This window comes from Ahaetulla prasina, chromosome 2, assembly GCF_028640845.1.
Source record: "Ahaetulla prasina isolate Xishuangbanna chromosome 2, ASM2864084v1, whole genome shotgun sequence".
NCBI classification, from domain to species: Eukaryota; Metazoa; Chordata; class Lepidosauria; order Squamata; family Colubridae; genus Ahaetulla; species Ahaetulla prasina.
This window is the reverse complement of record NC_080540.1, coordinates 19277816-19292856: the sequence shown is the minus strand read 5'-3', so window position 1 is coordinate 19292856 and position 15041 is coordinate 19277816. Positions and strand designations below refer to the sequence as shown.

Genomic DNA, 15041 nt, shown 5'->3' with positions numbered 1-15041 from the left:
TCATGTCTCAAGTCATATGTCTCTTTTCTCAGGGCCATTTGTAACTTTGAACAGTCACTAAATGAACTGTTGTAAGTCAAGGACTACCTGTACTGTAGATAAAAACGGGAGAAGAGGCACTGGGTAGAAATTGGAGCAAGCAAAAAGAAAACTTTCTCAACAGCATCTACCACTTCTACTAAAGCGGGAGAAAATTTATGTTTTTGTACGCTGTAGTTTGATTCAGAAACACCAGAAAGCTAACACTAGAATTGGAGCTTGAATCGACTAAATACTCTACAAAATAATTACCTGAATCATTAGAAGAGTGTAAAAAAGGACACTCCTGAGCTATTGTCTGCAAAAGTGGATCTAAAATGATTGTAAAATAGCAAACAGTTCACGGGATCGTCTGCTGAACAGATTTTCCTGTCAGCTTTGGAAGCCATATTAGGTCCGAAGCTTCCGTGCTGCCACTTTCTCATGTGTGGGAAAGTAGGAGGGGAGATTTGGTAGAAGGGGCCATTAGATATAATAACATTCTTCCTGCTGGTTAAGGTCAGGCCGAGCCTACATCTGGAGAAGGAGTGGCCGGAGTGATGTCTTGAGATGGGATGGTTGGCAGTTGGAGCAAGTGATCGGCAGAGGGGTCAAGGGGGTGGTGGTTTTGGAGTTTGTCTTACTGAGGGAAAACCCGGATCCCCAGATTTGGAGTTTATCCAGTTGTGCCAGTTTACCTATGCTAGTAAAAGAACTTTGAAAGATGTTTGCTTCGGAGTCTTTTCTGCAGGAGGGGGTTTTCTGGAACGCTGACATTTACATTTTGAATGTAGCATTCTTTGAACCTTGGTAACATTCCCACTTAATATTTGAAGACTGTTTCCTATAATTTTTCTTCAGTTTCCAAACTTGAATATAACTGCAACTCCAGATTTAACCAGTGAGAGAAATTTCTACTCGAGATATTTTTTTCCTCTGTTGGAATAAGCAGAACTAATGCTGTTTGAATACCCAAATTATAAATAATGCTTCTGGTCGGTTTGATACAGCTAAATTTCAACTATAGTGCCATAAATATTACTATAAATAATGTCATAGCCTGTTTGAAAAAAGGCCTGGTTTAACGTTTTGAAAAATCGCAGGAGTTACATTAATGGATAAAAGTAATAATATAGCAGTCTGATTGCTTGTAAAATTATTAAAGACCATAGATGCATCTGAACCCAGATCACATCCAAGGTGTTTAGCTTAACAATAAGCTGGAGTCTCTTATCATGAAAAGAGAACAGAGCTTTTTAGCATAACATGATTATTTAACGGGGATATTAAAATCACCCAGCTGAAAATCTGGGTTATTTCAGGTTGATAACCAAGAGATAAATTCTTCAACAAAGTGGTTGATAACCATGATTAAACAACTAATTGGAAATGTCAATTTTGCAAACCAGGAACTCAAATGAATCTAGGATCATTGTTAAAGGAGAGACATTTGCAGATGTTAATTTATAATCAAAATCAAATGTCCACCTTGATATTTTGGTCCAGGACTTGTAACTCCCATTAGCAAAGAATTGCTATGCTTAAACTACCATGCAGACTCAGCCACAAATAAAACAGATTGTTCAGAACTTGGATTGAAACTGCACTGAGAAAAGCCAGCAGTGTGCAGCAGCTGCCAAAAAAGTCAACACAGTTCTGGGCTGCATAAACAAGAGGGATAGAATCAAGATCACGTGAAGAGTTAATACCAGTTTATAATGCTTTGGTAAGGCCACACTTGGAATATTGCATTCAGTTTTGGTCACCACGATGTAAAAAAGATGTTGACACTCTAGAAAGAGTGCAGAGAAGAGTAACAAAGATGATTAGGGGACTGGAGGCTAAAACATATGAAGAATGGTTACAGGAACTGGGTATGTCTAGTTTTATAAAAAGGACTAGGGGTGACATGATAGCAGTGTTCCAATATCTCAGAGGCTGCCACAAAGAAGAGGGAGTCAAGCTATTCTCCAAAGCACCTGAGGGCAGGACAAGAAGCAATGGGTGGAAACTAATCAAGGAGAGAAGCAACTTAGAACTAAGGAGAAATTTCCTGACAGTTAGAACAATTAATAAGTGGAACAACTTGCCTCCAGAAGTTGTGAATGCTCCAACATCGGAAATTTTTAAGAAAATGTTGGATAACTATTTGTCTGAAGTGGTGTAGGGTTTCCTGCCTGGGCAGGGGGTTGGACTAGACGACCTCCAAGGTCCATTCCAACTCTGTTATTAAGTGACCTAGGCCTGGTCCTTGCATGTACGACTGTCACAGCATTCACATGGTCACATGGTCAAAGTTTAGGCACTTGGCAACCAGCAAGTATTTACAGTGGTTGCAGGATCCGAGTCCTGTAAAATTCCCATATGTGGTCTTCCAAGATGGTGTCTGACAAGGCAAGTCAATGGGAAAAGCCAGATTTGCTTTAGAACCAGTGTGCTTCATTTAAACAGCTGCAGTGTTTTCCTTGACAATTGTGGCAAAAAGGTCATAAAATGAGGGGTGATTCACTTAACAACCCCATTGCTTAGCAATGGGCCCAACTGTGGTTATAAGTCGAGGACTACCTGCAGTCTGTGCTTGTCTAATTCTAGAATTTCCAAATGTTGCTTTCCCCATAAGAAAAGCTTGCTTTCTCCCTATCCTAATGGCTTAAGCTTATCTCTGTGGCTGAGCTTAATGTTTGTCCGTGCATTCCTTTCTTATCGGTTACATTGACCCCTTTGCTTCTCTGTAATAATAAAACTCTTTGTCTTTCCTTCTAAAATGGCATTGAGGTTTTTTCCCCCTAAAAGGAGTATTTCACACTAATAGACAAAACATCCCAAGCTTTGTGAAAGTAGCCAATATTTTTTAAACACTATTAAAATTTATACTGCCTTGACACAGGGATGAGGAACAAGAATCTGGTTTCTGATAAGTGAAAGGACAGGGCTGTTCAGCAAGGTAAGATTTCCTGAAAATGAGGATTTCTTTTTTGAATTATGTATCAAATGATCAGAAGAAGAAACAGGGTAGTATTGCTGCAGAATTGGAGAGGGGTAAATACAGATAATCCCCCACTTAAGACCACAATTGAGTCGCAAATTTCCATTGCTAAGCGAGACAGCTGTTCAATGAGTCCCCCCGCCCATTTTATGACCTTTTTTTGCGCAGATGCTAAGTGAATTAACCACAGTTGTTAGTAATGCGGTTGTTAAGTGAATCTGGCTTTCCCCTATTGACTTCGCTTATCAGATGGTCGCAAAAGGTAATCACAGGACCGCAGAACACATCATAAATACATGGCAGTTGCCAAAGCATCTGAATTTTGATCACGTGACCACGAGGATGCGGCAACTGTCGTGTGAAAAACGGTCATCGCTATTTTTTTTTCAGTGCCATTTTAACTTTGAACAGTCACTAAACGAATGGTTATAAGTTGAGGACTTCCTGTGAGAAGGTGTAAACATCATTTACTACTGAAAAAAACTTGGATGTCTCTGAATTTTAGCGTGAAAATTCTTGGAAAGTGCTGCTTGCCTAGTGAATGTTAATTCTTTTTTAACGCATTTAAATATGCTTTTCTTTCCTTGGGAATTTATTCCCTCTTCAACTTCATTGAATGTTGTTCTTCCCATTGCTTTCCTTCCCTTCATTTCCCAGCTAACCCTTCCTTTCATCTCATTCTGGATCAGAGCATGTGTGTATTCTTGTGTCTCTGTGCTTAATAGTTGTTTGTGAGAAAGAACAATAGACGATGTAAGTGAATTGGATCGATTTCTGATGATGATCTTTTGCATTTGTCAATTTTATGGACCAAATCACTCCACCATATCTTCTGATCCTTTACTTCCTTCTTTTGAGTTGTTTTATGCTCTGGCTGGTGCCAGCTTTGATGTTGTCCAGCCATCGTGTGTTCTTTGGCGGCCTGGTTTCCTTTTACGGCTAACTCTTCCTAACACAATTGTTTTCTCCAGTGAATTCCTACGCATGACATGGCCAAAGAGACAACAGTTTTGTGATTTTGCCTTCTAGTGTCATGTCTGGTCTTATGGGCTGCAGTACTTGCTTCTTAGTCACCTTTACTATCCAAGAAAATTAATTTTCTAAAAGGAATGTTACACAAGGGATTTTTATTTAATTATTAATTTAATTAGTATTTATATTTTTATTCCGGTACCGAGATTTTTTTAAAGGAATACAATTATTAGAAAAAATCCTAACATGGCATATCTCAGATCACAGTCAGAATATTTTCAGATGACTTTTCCATATCGTTTCTATAGCAATCCCTTTGGGTTTTTTTTTGTTTGTTTCAAGCTTTAAGTCTGAAATGGTCTGTGTTGAACTTTGTTGATACTTTTGGCTTGTCTCAAATCTTAGTTTTTCCCCCGAAGGCCATCACTCTGCTAAACAAATAATTCCCTCAACACTGTCAAACTATTCACTAAATCTGCACTACTATTAATCGTCTCATCATTCCCATCACCCATTTCCTTCCACTTATGACTGTAACTTTGTTGCTTGTATCCTTACGATTTATACTAATGATTGTTTCTTGATTGCTTATTTGTAGCCTATGACTATCATTAAGTGTTGTAAGTGTTGTACCTTGATGAAGGTATCTTTTCTTTTATGTACACTGAGAGCATGTGCACCAAAGACAAATTCCTTGTGTGTCCAATCATACTTGGCCAATAAAAATTCTATTCTATTCTATTCTATTCTATTCTATTCTATTCTATTCTATTCTATTCTATTCTATTCTAGTTACCCTGATACATTCCTATAATGAGAAATCATGGATAACCCACTGTCAATTAAAACAATTATTTTTTATTAATAATGTTAAAACCACAATTTGATATCTTGCATTAAGCTGTGGGTTGCTGGAGAACTGTCAGTACAGCCATATTCAAAGCTCCACCTTTTAAAAGACTGCTGCATTCATGCACTTGCATACATACATACATACGATACCTTTAGAAGGCAAAGCAAATTAAATTCAACAGGTCTGTCTAATTCTCAATTCCCAGATGGCCAACGACATTTATATGGGAGCCGTCAAAACATCACTTTGATCATTTTGAGTCCGATTGGCCAAGTACTAATTTGAGACTGGACGAACTGAAAGGTTCCGGTAGCGATATTTTCTGACATTCAAGAATTTTCACATTCAGTACACCACTTGATGATATTACCTAATTGGACAATGAGACATCTGCAAACAGCCAACCAAGCTCAGAAAACAGCAAGGTCTCCACATTCAAAATATGGCCGTCGTTTCTGAACTGCTAACTCCTTCAGCTATTCAGGAAAGCTTCATTTAGGGGCGCTCTTATTTCACTCAATCTGTTTTGGCTCAGGGGTTAAAGACACTGAGCTTATCAGCTGGAAAGCTCACAACCCGAGTTCGAGACCCGACCACCACAAGGAGTGAGCTCCCATTCCTTGCCCCAGTTCCTGCCCACCTAGCAGTTCAAAAGCATGTAAAAGCAAGTAGATAAATAGGTACCACTTCAGGGGGAAGGTAACAGGGTTCCGTGCGCCTTTGGTGTATAGCCATGCTGGCTACATGACCACAGAAAATGTCTTCGGACAATGCTGGCTTCTTTGGCCAAGAAACGGAGATAAGCACCATGCCCTAGGGAAGGACATGACTGAAAGGAGAAACCTTTACCTTTTCACCCAATCCTTGACTACCACGCAAAATTTTCTTTTCATGTAACAATTGCTTGGAAAAGGCAGGTTTTTTTTTTAATGTTCAGACCAGTGGTGAAATGTAAAATTTGTTACTACCGGTTCTGTGGGCGTGGCTTGGTGGGGGGGGGGAGTGTGATAATGTGAAAACATTTTTTTTTAAAGATTCTTTTCTACCTCTTCGGCCGAAGAGGTTGTAGAAAAAAATGCTTTTAAAAGGCTCTGGTGATCCCAGCTGAGCCGAGGCTTTTTTTAAAAAAACTTTTAAAAGCATTTTTTCGGCCGAAGAAAAAATGCTTTTAAAAGTAAAAAAAAAAAAGCCTCTGATGATCGCGTGGCTCAGCTGGGTATGGGGGGGGGGCAGGGATTTTTGCTACTGGTTCTCCGAACCACCCGCCACCATCACTACTGGATCAGGGGATCCGGTCCGAACGGGAGCATTTCACCCCTGGTTCAGACTTAACTCACATATGCCGCAAAAGCTCAGAAAGGCCAATACCAACTCTCCCAGAAGCAAGAAGGGTGGACCTGGTCTTGCTCAACTCAGCACCTTCTATCCCAGGGCTCTCCAACCTTGGCAACTTTAAGACTTGTGGACGTCAACTCGCAGAGTTCCTCAGCCGGCTTTGCTTTGCTGGCTGAGAAACTCTGTGAGTTGAAGTCCACAAGTCTTAAAGTTGCCAAGGTTGAAGACCCCTGTTTATTTATTTTTATTTATTTTATTTTATTAAATGTTTATACCGCCCTTCTCCCGAAGGACTCAGGGCGGTGTACAGCCGGAATAAAATACAAAATATATACAATTAAAAGAAATTAAAATAAACTATTACTAAACGGCCGGTAATTTAAAAGATTTAAAAATTTAAAATATTACTAAAACCCCAATTTAAAATCAACTATTTATGCCAGTCCTGCTTGAATGAATAAGTATGTTTTTAGCTCACGACGAAAGGTCCGAAGATCAGGCACTTGACGTAAGCCAGGGGGGAGTTCGTTCCAGAGCGTCGGTGCTCCCACAGAGAAGGCCCTACTCCTGGGGGCCGCCAGCCGACATTGTTTGGCGGACGGCACCCTGAGAAAGCCCTCTCTGTGGGAGCGTACGGGTCGATGGGAGGCATAAGGTAACAGCAGGCGGTCTCGTAAGTACCCGGGTCCTAAGCCATGGAGTGCTTTAAAGATGGTATCTATCCTACAGATGTCTTTTTTTTTTTTAAACATACAAAGTACTCAGAATTTCATGCAGAACTTTAAAGAGAAATATAATTGTAAAGATTGAGATCTGTGCTTTTTCCCCTTCAGTTTTTTCATTTGGATATATTTCCAGAACAAAACCTTGGAGGCTAAAATGAAGGCAGCTGAGGTTCCTTTATCAAGAGGCTGCATTATTTTTGTTAGGGTGCTTTTTGTTTTTTTGGTCAAAGGAGCAAGGAAGAGAATTACGTACACAAAGGCACATAATATCTTCCACTTTATTATTCTGCATGCCGGTTTAACCACATATTTGCTGTTATCTTTTCCCTTCTGTATTTTTTGTCCAAACACTAATACAAAGCAAGACAGGCTTTTCTTTCAAAAGTAGATAGCCTTTCCACTGCTGCTGCTGGGTATATTGGGATTAAAGTTTCCATGATGTACAAGCATTGGTCATGATATATGGGAATCATATAAGCTGTCCCCTAGCAAACATAAGAGGGCAATAAATTAGCAAAGACTATTTGGAGAGTGATCAGCACGGATCCTGTAGCTAACATGGTGATGGCACATCACTGCACAGTCAGCCCAATTTACCTGGACTCTGAATGTGCAAATAGTTTTTGGCTTTTGTCCAATGTCCATCTGAAGAGAGATGTGTTTGATTAGTGGGGGAGGAGAAGGTCGGTGGGAAGTTTTACATTGAAAATGTCCTCCTGTGTCTATTTTGGCTGAGCGATACCTGTCAATGGGTGCTAGGGATTATACTGAAGAAAGCACAGGACAGGAGATTATATTTGTGGCAAAGTATTGGAAGACATTCAAATGCCATTGAAAGTGACTGTATTTGATTTCTGATCCCTGTTTTTCTTTTTGAATTTGGAGTTTCCCTGACTAGGCAAATGCTGTAAACTATTTGTCTCACCATCCAGGTGAGACGCCCAACACTCAACTTAGCTCTGAGGGAGTCTACTTGCAACTGAGGTTACGTAGCTGAAATATTGCAGGCCAAAACTATGAGCTGGGAGAGGTTGTGCACTAGCCCTTCTGATGCAATCGCAATGCATTCGACTCGTAAGACACACCGTCAAACGATACCACCAGAAAGCAAGTCCTTCGGTAGCTAAATCAATATCATGATTGATTCAATACTTTTTCTGTCCGAGGTGGCTTCTGCCACTTGATTGCAGCCACAAGTGAACAACGAAGCTTCGGCAATTCATTGGTGGCTTTGAAGAATCAGCTTGGGGAAGAATGATTTTCTTAAGTTTCCTTGGTTTATAGCATTCTCACGATGCACTATAGCTTCCTCCTATCCTGCATCCACTCGACCTGCCAGTAAAAACAGGCTGTCGAGAGATAATTTCCACCATTTATACAAGCAAACGTTAAGCATGTTTATAACCCCTTCAAGGGGAGATCCCCTCCCTCTACAGTGCACAGAACGGCTACCTTTGCCCACTGCCTATGCAATCCTATATGGCTCTTTGCCAAACGCTAGACTAAGCTTAACGGGTTTTCTTCCCCCAGATTTAACTGCAATCCAAAATTTCAGAAACTGAAGTTGTAGATTACAGAAAGGGACAAGGCCTTGGTTGGCCCCTTAACAAAGGTTTGCCTTCTCCAAACCTTTCCTAGTGTTAATAGCCTTAAAAGCCTGACATTAAACACTAGGTGTGAAAACCCTTCTCTCCTGTGATGCTTTGCTTCTTCTGGGCGTTGCTTAGTAGGCAGGCCACTGATGCCCGCTTTCTTTCCCACAGAGAAGCCGAGTTGGAAAAACTCTCTCTACGTAATTCAAGGGCTAAAGCATAGCAAAGGAAGATGGGGGGTGGGGGGTTTGGTCATTTCCTTATTCCCAGTCCGTGGGCGGACGGAGGATTAAGGGGGCTGCGTTCTTGCGCCCAGCCCGGATTCCTGGGTAGAAGAAAGGCCAAAGTTTCTCGGTGAAAATGTCGGTGAAAGTATACATATGGGAACGGTCCGTCACATTGTAGAAGGAGAGCTTGCCTGCCTCGTAGTCCAGGAAGATGCCTACTCGCTTAGGCTTGACAGTGATGTGCAGCGGAGTGAACGGGTTTGTGGTAGCTGCATATTTGTCTCCATTGAGTAGCCGTACCCGCCAATAGCCAGTCTCCGGGAGAGAGGTGGTCTCCCCCTTACGGCTTACTGAGTTCTTACAAACCCCCAGGGCCCAATGAGTCTTTTCCCCCACCTCTACCTCCCAGTAGTGACGGCCTGAAGTAAAACCTACTGTGGCTAGCACACAAGGATAGATTGTAAAACGTTTTGGGTTATCGGGCAGATCTCGCAGGCGCTGGTCCACGAACTTGACGCTCTTGCGGTCCTCAGAGAGCACTAAGTTGGGGTGAGCTGTTTCCGGGTCAAGGGTCAAATCTCCTGCAAGGGGGAAAAAAAACAGGACATATATTCATTCGTCTCTGTCATTTCTCTCGTGATTAGACTATTTACAGTATGTCCTCTCTTCATTTGGCTCGTTTTGTTCCCCCAGCTGATTTGGATTATAGCCATTTACGATCTTTTACGATCTGGTTTTTGCTATCAGTGCCCCAGCCTTCCTCAATAGCAACATTCAGCAGCATTCATTTGCAACCTCATTTCATTTACACAATGAAATGAGGTTGCAAATATTTTTTTTAAAAAAACAGCAGCATTCACAACCAACATATATGCACCTCAATCTCTAAGTAGGCTTGGACTTCCACGGAGTCGTCTTACTTCTCCATAGTCCAGGGATCTCCAACCTTGGCAACTTTACGACTTGTGGACTTCAACTCCCAAAATTCCCCAGCTAGCATGGCTGGCTGATGAATTCTGGGAGTTGAAGTCCACAAGTCATAAAGCTGCCAAGGTTGGAGACCCCTGCATACAGTCCTCACCCAGAAGTCACCTGGAAGCCACTTATTTCGCTTTATAGAACAACAACTCTATGAAATGGAGAGCTGTTACCTTGCAATTGCCATGCTGCCTTCAACCCTTGGAAGCAGGAAAAATACCTTGCAACCTTCAGAAGCATAAAAGACTCAGAAAATATATTTAAAACGTTTGCCTGGTGCAACAGGCACATCAGAGTGAGGACATAGGGGGTCTTCCTTTGGCAAGGCATGCCCCAGACAAAAAAAACCCCTTTCAACTATGTGTTGTCAACTCCTGAAGCTTTCCTGACCTGCTCCCGAGTTGCCATAGCAGGGGGATGGGAAATTGCGCCTCGTAGCTGCACCGAGGAATTCACATCTCAGTCAAAACAAAAGACATCCTAGCTGGCTGAAGTCAAGGCCATCTCCACGGAGACCCGCAATGGCCAGAGGGAGTGACTTCTACAACCTGTTGGGGAATGTGACTACTGTGGGGGGAGGGGGCAACAGGGTCAGAGGCAAGGCGTGAACTGGGTGAAGTCAGAGCTTGCTTCACTTAGGTCAGGTTGACATGGCACTCCTAATAAACAACTGGAATTTTTTTTTGCAAAATGGCTTGAGGCTCCTGATTTTATTAGGGCATTGGTCAGAACACTGACATGTGTCTTACTTTAGGAAACTCGGAAGACAACTGCAACATAAAGACAGGGGTGGGGGTACAAGCAAGCAGACATCTTTGTATACTCAGGTCCCAACCCCAAAAGATTCCTCACTTTTTGTTTTTATTAAAGATGCACTAGAAGGCAGTGCATCTTCTAAAGTACCAATAAAATATATTCTGCCAAGCAAATCCCAGTTACCAAGCTAGCAGATATTTTGTTCACTGCGTAGCAGATACTTTCTTTTCTACCTGCTGTTTCCAAGTAGAATACATGAGCCCAAGGAAGGGCAATATGTGACTTGTTCTATTTGTGAGATTACAAAAATAAAATGCCCAACTATTAACAGAAACCAAACAATGGTGTTAACTTAAGTATCAACGGACACCAGTCAACTCTGAATTCTGCCAATTGTTTTTAAAATCAAGCATTACTTTTTTTAGACCTTTTCATTCAAAAAGTAAACGGTAACAACCTAGGATGGTTCTATATTTTCAAATAAATTGCTTGAAAATGTTTTTCTTAAATTATACTCCCCCCACCTCCCGAGACCCTGCCGCTAGTCTTCCTTCCCATGGGTGCCACATTACCTAGGAGAAAATGAACTGTGATCTGATCCAGCAAGGTAAAACCTGGTTATTTACCTGTACCTTCTCTACGTGGCCCTGTGAATTCAGAAATATAATTATAGCAGCCATGCAGGCATTATGTTTGGACTATTGCATACCTAGGATTTTAGGTAAAAACGTATCCTTATACCAATAGACATCTTAAGATACAAATGTCACCTGCCTCATTCATTTCAACATTATGTAATGATACTAATATGATTGGCACCAGAACAGAATGCACTGTAGCACTAGCAGATAAAACCACTCCAATAATGAACCAGCTCTTCATCTGTGATTCACAAACATAGTGAGTGCTCAGAAAAGTTGAGGAGAGGAAAAGTCTCTTTTCTGGAGCTAATAGAGACTCCATAGTATAAACATTGGGAACTGAGATGAAAGCTACTTGGCATTAAGGCTAGAAGTGGCATATTTGAGAAAAACAGCAGAATGTAGGGGTGTCAAACTCAAGGCCTGGGGAGGGCAGATCTGGCCCACAGGGTACTTAGATCTGGCCCACAGAGCCACCTTGGAAACAGCAAAGGACCGGCCGACGGTGCTTCTGCCAGCAAAAACAGGCTGGTTTTCCTCCCGAGTTCCGTTTTCTCTGGCAGAGGGTTGCAGGAGGCCGTGGCAGCCAAAAACTGAGCTCAGGGCACGTAGCACCATATGTGGTGGACATGCAAAAAAGCAAAAGAATTTTGGCGATGGATTCAGATGTGGTTAGAAGAAATGGTGGACAAAGATTGGAATTTAAACCAGAATTATTTTTATTAGGAATCATAACAGAGGAACATAGTAAAGGGTCAACATATTTAATATTACACAGCGAGAATGGTATACGCCCAACAATGGAAAAATGAAAGTATACCTTTAGAAAGAGAGATAATATTGGTTTGCGCAGAAATGGATAAATTGACATTAGAATTAAAAAATAAAGGAGACACAAAATATCATGAATAGATTTTACCAATGCATGGAACTAAGAGGTGTGAGTTGGAACAGGAAATAACCAAGATTTGTAAACCCGAAATGTGATGTAATATATCTATAATAATATAGCTTGGATGGAGCTTGGATGGAGGAATAATTCTGAGAGGAGGCATCTCCCTCATTGTACAAATTAAAGCAATTGCCATGAAGAAGGCAATTCACCCCAAGGAATGATAAGAACCAAGTGTTCCGTTCAAAAGGGTTAAATGTAAATATTGAAACGCCAGGCTAAAAGCAAAAAGAAAAAAAGAAAAAAAAAAGAGCGAGACAGACTAAACAATCGCTTCACGAACAGTATTATCTGAGAAAATGGAAGCCCTGTCTAATAAACATGGATGTTAAGGTCACATCAAGTTTTAATGAGGAAAAAGAGAGACAATGCTGGAGGATAACAAAAACGATTTAGATAACAAAAACAATTTAAGTATACTATGGTAACAAATGCTGCAAATTTCATGGATGTCTGCCATCCAAAGTATATCGTTTACAGGCAGTGTGTTGTATAAAAGACCTCCCAACTGAAATCAAGTAGAATTCAGGTCTGAATCTACCATGCCATGAATATAAGTGACAGCAAATCCAAGTATTTCATTCAGTCCTTATAAAGTTCCAACAAGATTTTGGCAGACAGATGTATGCTCTGTTATAGTAAACACAGAACCATGTAAACCAGGACCAGTCAGGCTCTGAGTTGGCAATTAAAATCCAATCAGTTCTGTCTCTATGATTTGAAATATTCTGGTCACAAGGATGAGAAGGATTTTGGAGCCTCCAAACCAGCTGCAGCACTAATGCAGGCACTGAGTTTGGCTACAGTGGCGAATAGAACATCTGCTGGAGGAGCAATGCCAGAGAAGTGTACCTGCATTTTCTTTGTCACTTTCCATCCGTATCTTGTAAGGAAGGAAGGGTTTAGAACAGGGGTCTCCAACCTTGGTCCCTTTAAGACTTGTGGACTTCAAATCCCAGAGTTCCTCAGCCAGCTTTGTCCACAAGTCTTAAAGGGACCAAGGTTGGAGACCCCTGGTTTAGAACACCTGATGGGCATCCAGGAACCTTAATCACTTTTTTCCATGCATCACTTCCAAAGGTGTATAGTGAGAGTTAACAATTAAGAAGAGAACTTGGTTCCTTCCTCCTCATGTACGTTACAGACTGTAACTGCATTGCCCAACATGGAATGTTCAGTAATACTTCCCAAAAACAATTAGGTCTTAAGTAGCACTAGAGGTCTTAATTTGTTGATGTGAAGCATCTTCTCTACTCTTTAACTATGATCCTTTTATTCCTAGGAATAGACAATGTGTCCACCATTTTATGAAGCAGGCATCCAGAATCAGAGCTGGAGAGGTGGGGGTTTGATCAAATTGTGCGTCTCCTACTAAATTGTCGACATTTTCTAGTGAGGCACCTACTCTTCTGGGATGTAAAGTGCCATCTGACAGATATTTAGTATCTCTGCAACCAGGAGGAAGTACCAAGCACCAAGTCACAAAAAGAAACCAAGTCACTCTTGTGATTCGGGAGGTGTAAGGCCACATGGGCAAAATCTGGACTCATGGAACGGATGCACTGGACCAGTGCAGAGATTGTATCCACTTTGTCTGAAGTCAATCTCAACGATCTTAGCTCCAAGGAACCGAGAGAAAGGGAAGTTTGATTTCTTCTGAAGTTAACTTTCAGGCATATGTACTCAAGCAAGATTGAAGCCATATTTATGCCCTATATAATTTATTTTCTGGTGGAACCGATCAACAGCCAGTCTGAGTTATTTAATAACCACCATTTCATGCATGTAGAGATGCCACTATTGCTGTTCTAGATATTGAAAACCACAAGCCATAGTTTAGCTGAAGGAGAGGCATCAGGATTTTTGATGGCTGAAAGGGATATTGATGTGAAAACGTACACCTATCAAGTCAGGTTGATGGATGCAAAGCACCACCCTTCTTGTAATGGTGGAAGGATAAAATATTATCCTGAATGTTGATGAGAGGAAAGAGTTCACATCCCTCACATCCAGGATAGGCCCCAAGTGTCTATCCTCATAGCTGGAACATAGCTGGAATAAAAATGCTGCCAGATGTCATGGAGAAAGTATCTATTATGCCTTTGAATAGTACCATATGTACCTTCCAGAAGAATGACTGACTGACTAGGATGGGAATACAAGCTTCTCTGAACATGATTGTGGTGCCTCAATAACGATAGTATGTTGGAAAAAGAACCGAGAGCCATCATCCTTGATTTTTGATATGCTTCAATTTGGTTGTGTTGTCCCATGCTACTTGGAAATCCAGATCCTGTAGAGACGAATCAGGTTGTTTGCCATTCAGGGCTTAAAAATGTGAGATAAATCTTGAGATTCAATAGAAACTTCAGTTCTCCAAGAGAAGGAAAAAAAGACTTGGGTCTCAAAATTCTGCAGATCAGTTAAGAGGATCTGGAAGCATTTTCCAATCTTCTGACAAATTCTCTAGAAGATGTGCCACTGTACCGGTACATTGTCCTTTAAAGATGGAGACTGTGCTTATTTGGAAAGTCTGGTGGTAGAAGAAGCTTCTACAATACCATGGTACCTTAACCATCCCACTGTTACCATCCTCCAGTTGTTATTTTCCAATAAGTATATTTGATGAATAATTATTTTGTGTGTGTGTATTAAATGTGTGCAGAAAATCCTAAACGACGGAGAGTAAAATGAGATTACATATTCCTGTTCCCAAGAAGTGGCAAATGCTAACAATGTAATAAATGCGAACGTTTGTGATTTTTATAAAACATGTTCGGAAGAGCCACAACTCCTTTTGCGACTGTTCAGTATCTATCAACCTCTTACTCACATTTATGTCTAAAATGGTACATCCTGTACTGGAACACTCCTACAGCCATAAACTCCTATCTCAATGAGAAAACCCACATACCCTCTGGAGCAGGGGTCTCCAACCTTGGTCCCTTTAAGACTTGTGGATTTCAACTCCCAGAGTCCCTCAGCCAGCAAAGCTGGCTGAGGAAC

The 15041-nt window shown here is 41.1% G+C and overlaps 1 protein-coding gene across 1 annotated transcript in view; it reads right to left on the bottom strand.

The window, feature by feature from the left end:
- Positions 1-6048: 6048 nt before the first annotated feature.
- The window catches only part of TRIM39 (tripartite motif containing 39), a 30307-nt gene continuing 21314 nt past the window's right edge, over positions 6049-15041 (bottom strand). The window contains exon 8 of the mRNA XM_058169090.1: positions 6049-9289. Coding sequence (XP_058025073.1) covers positions 8742-9289 — 548 coding nt within the window. The 3' untranslated portion in view covers positions 6049-8741. The remainder of the gene's footprint in view (positions 9290-15041) is intronic.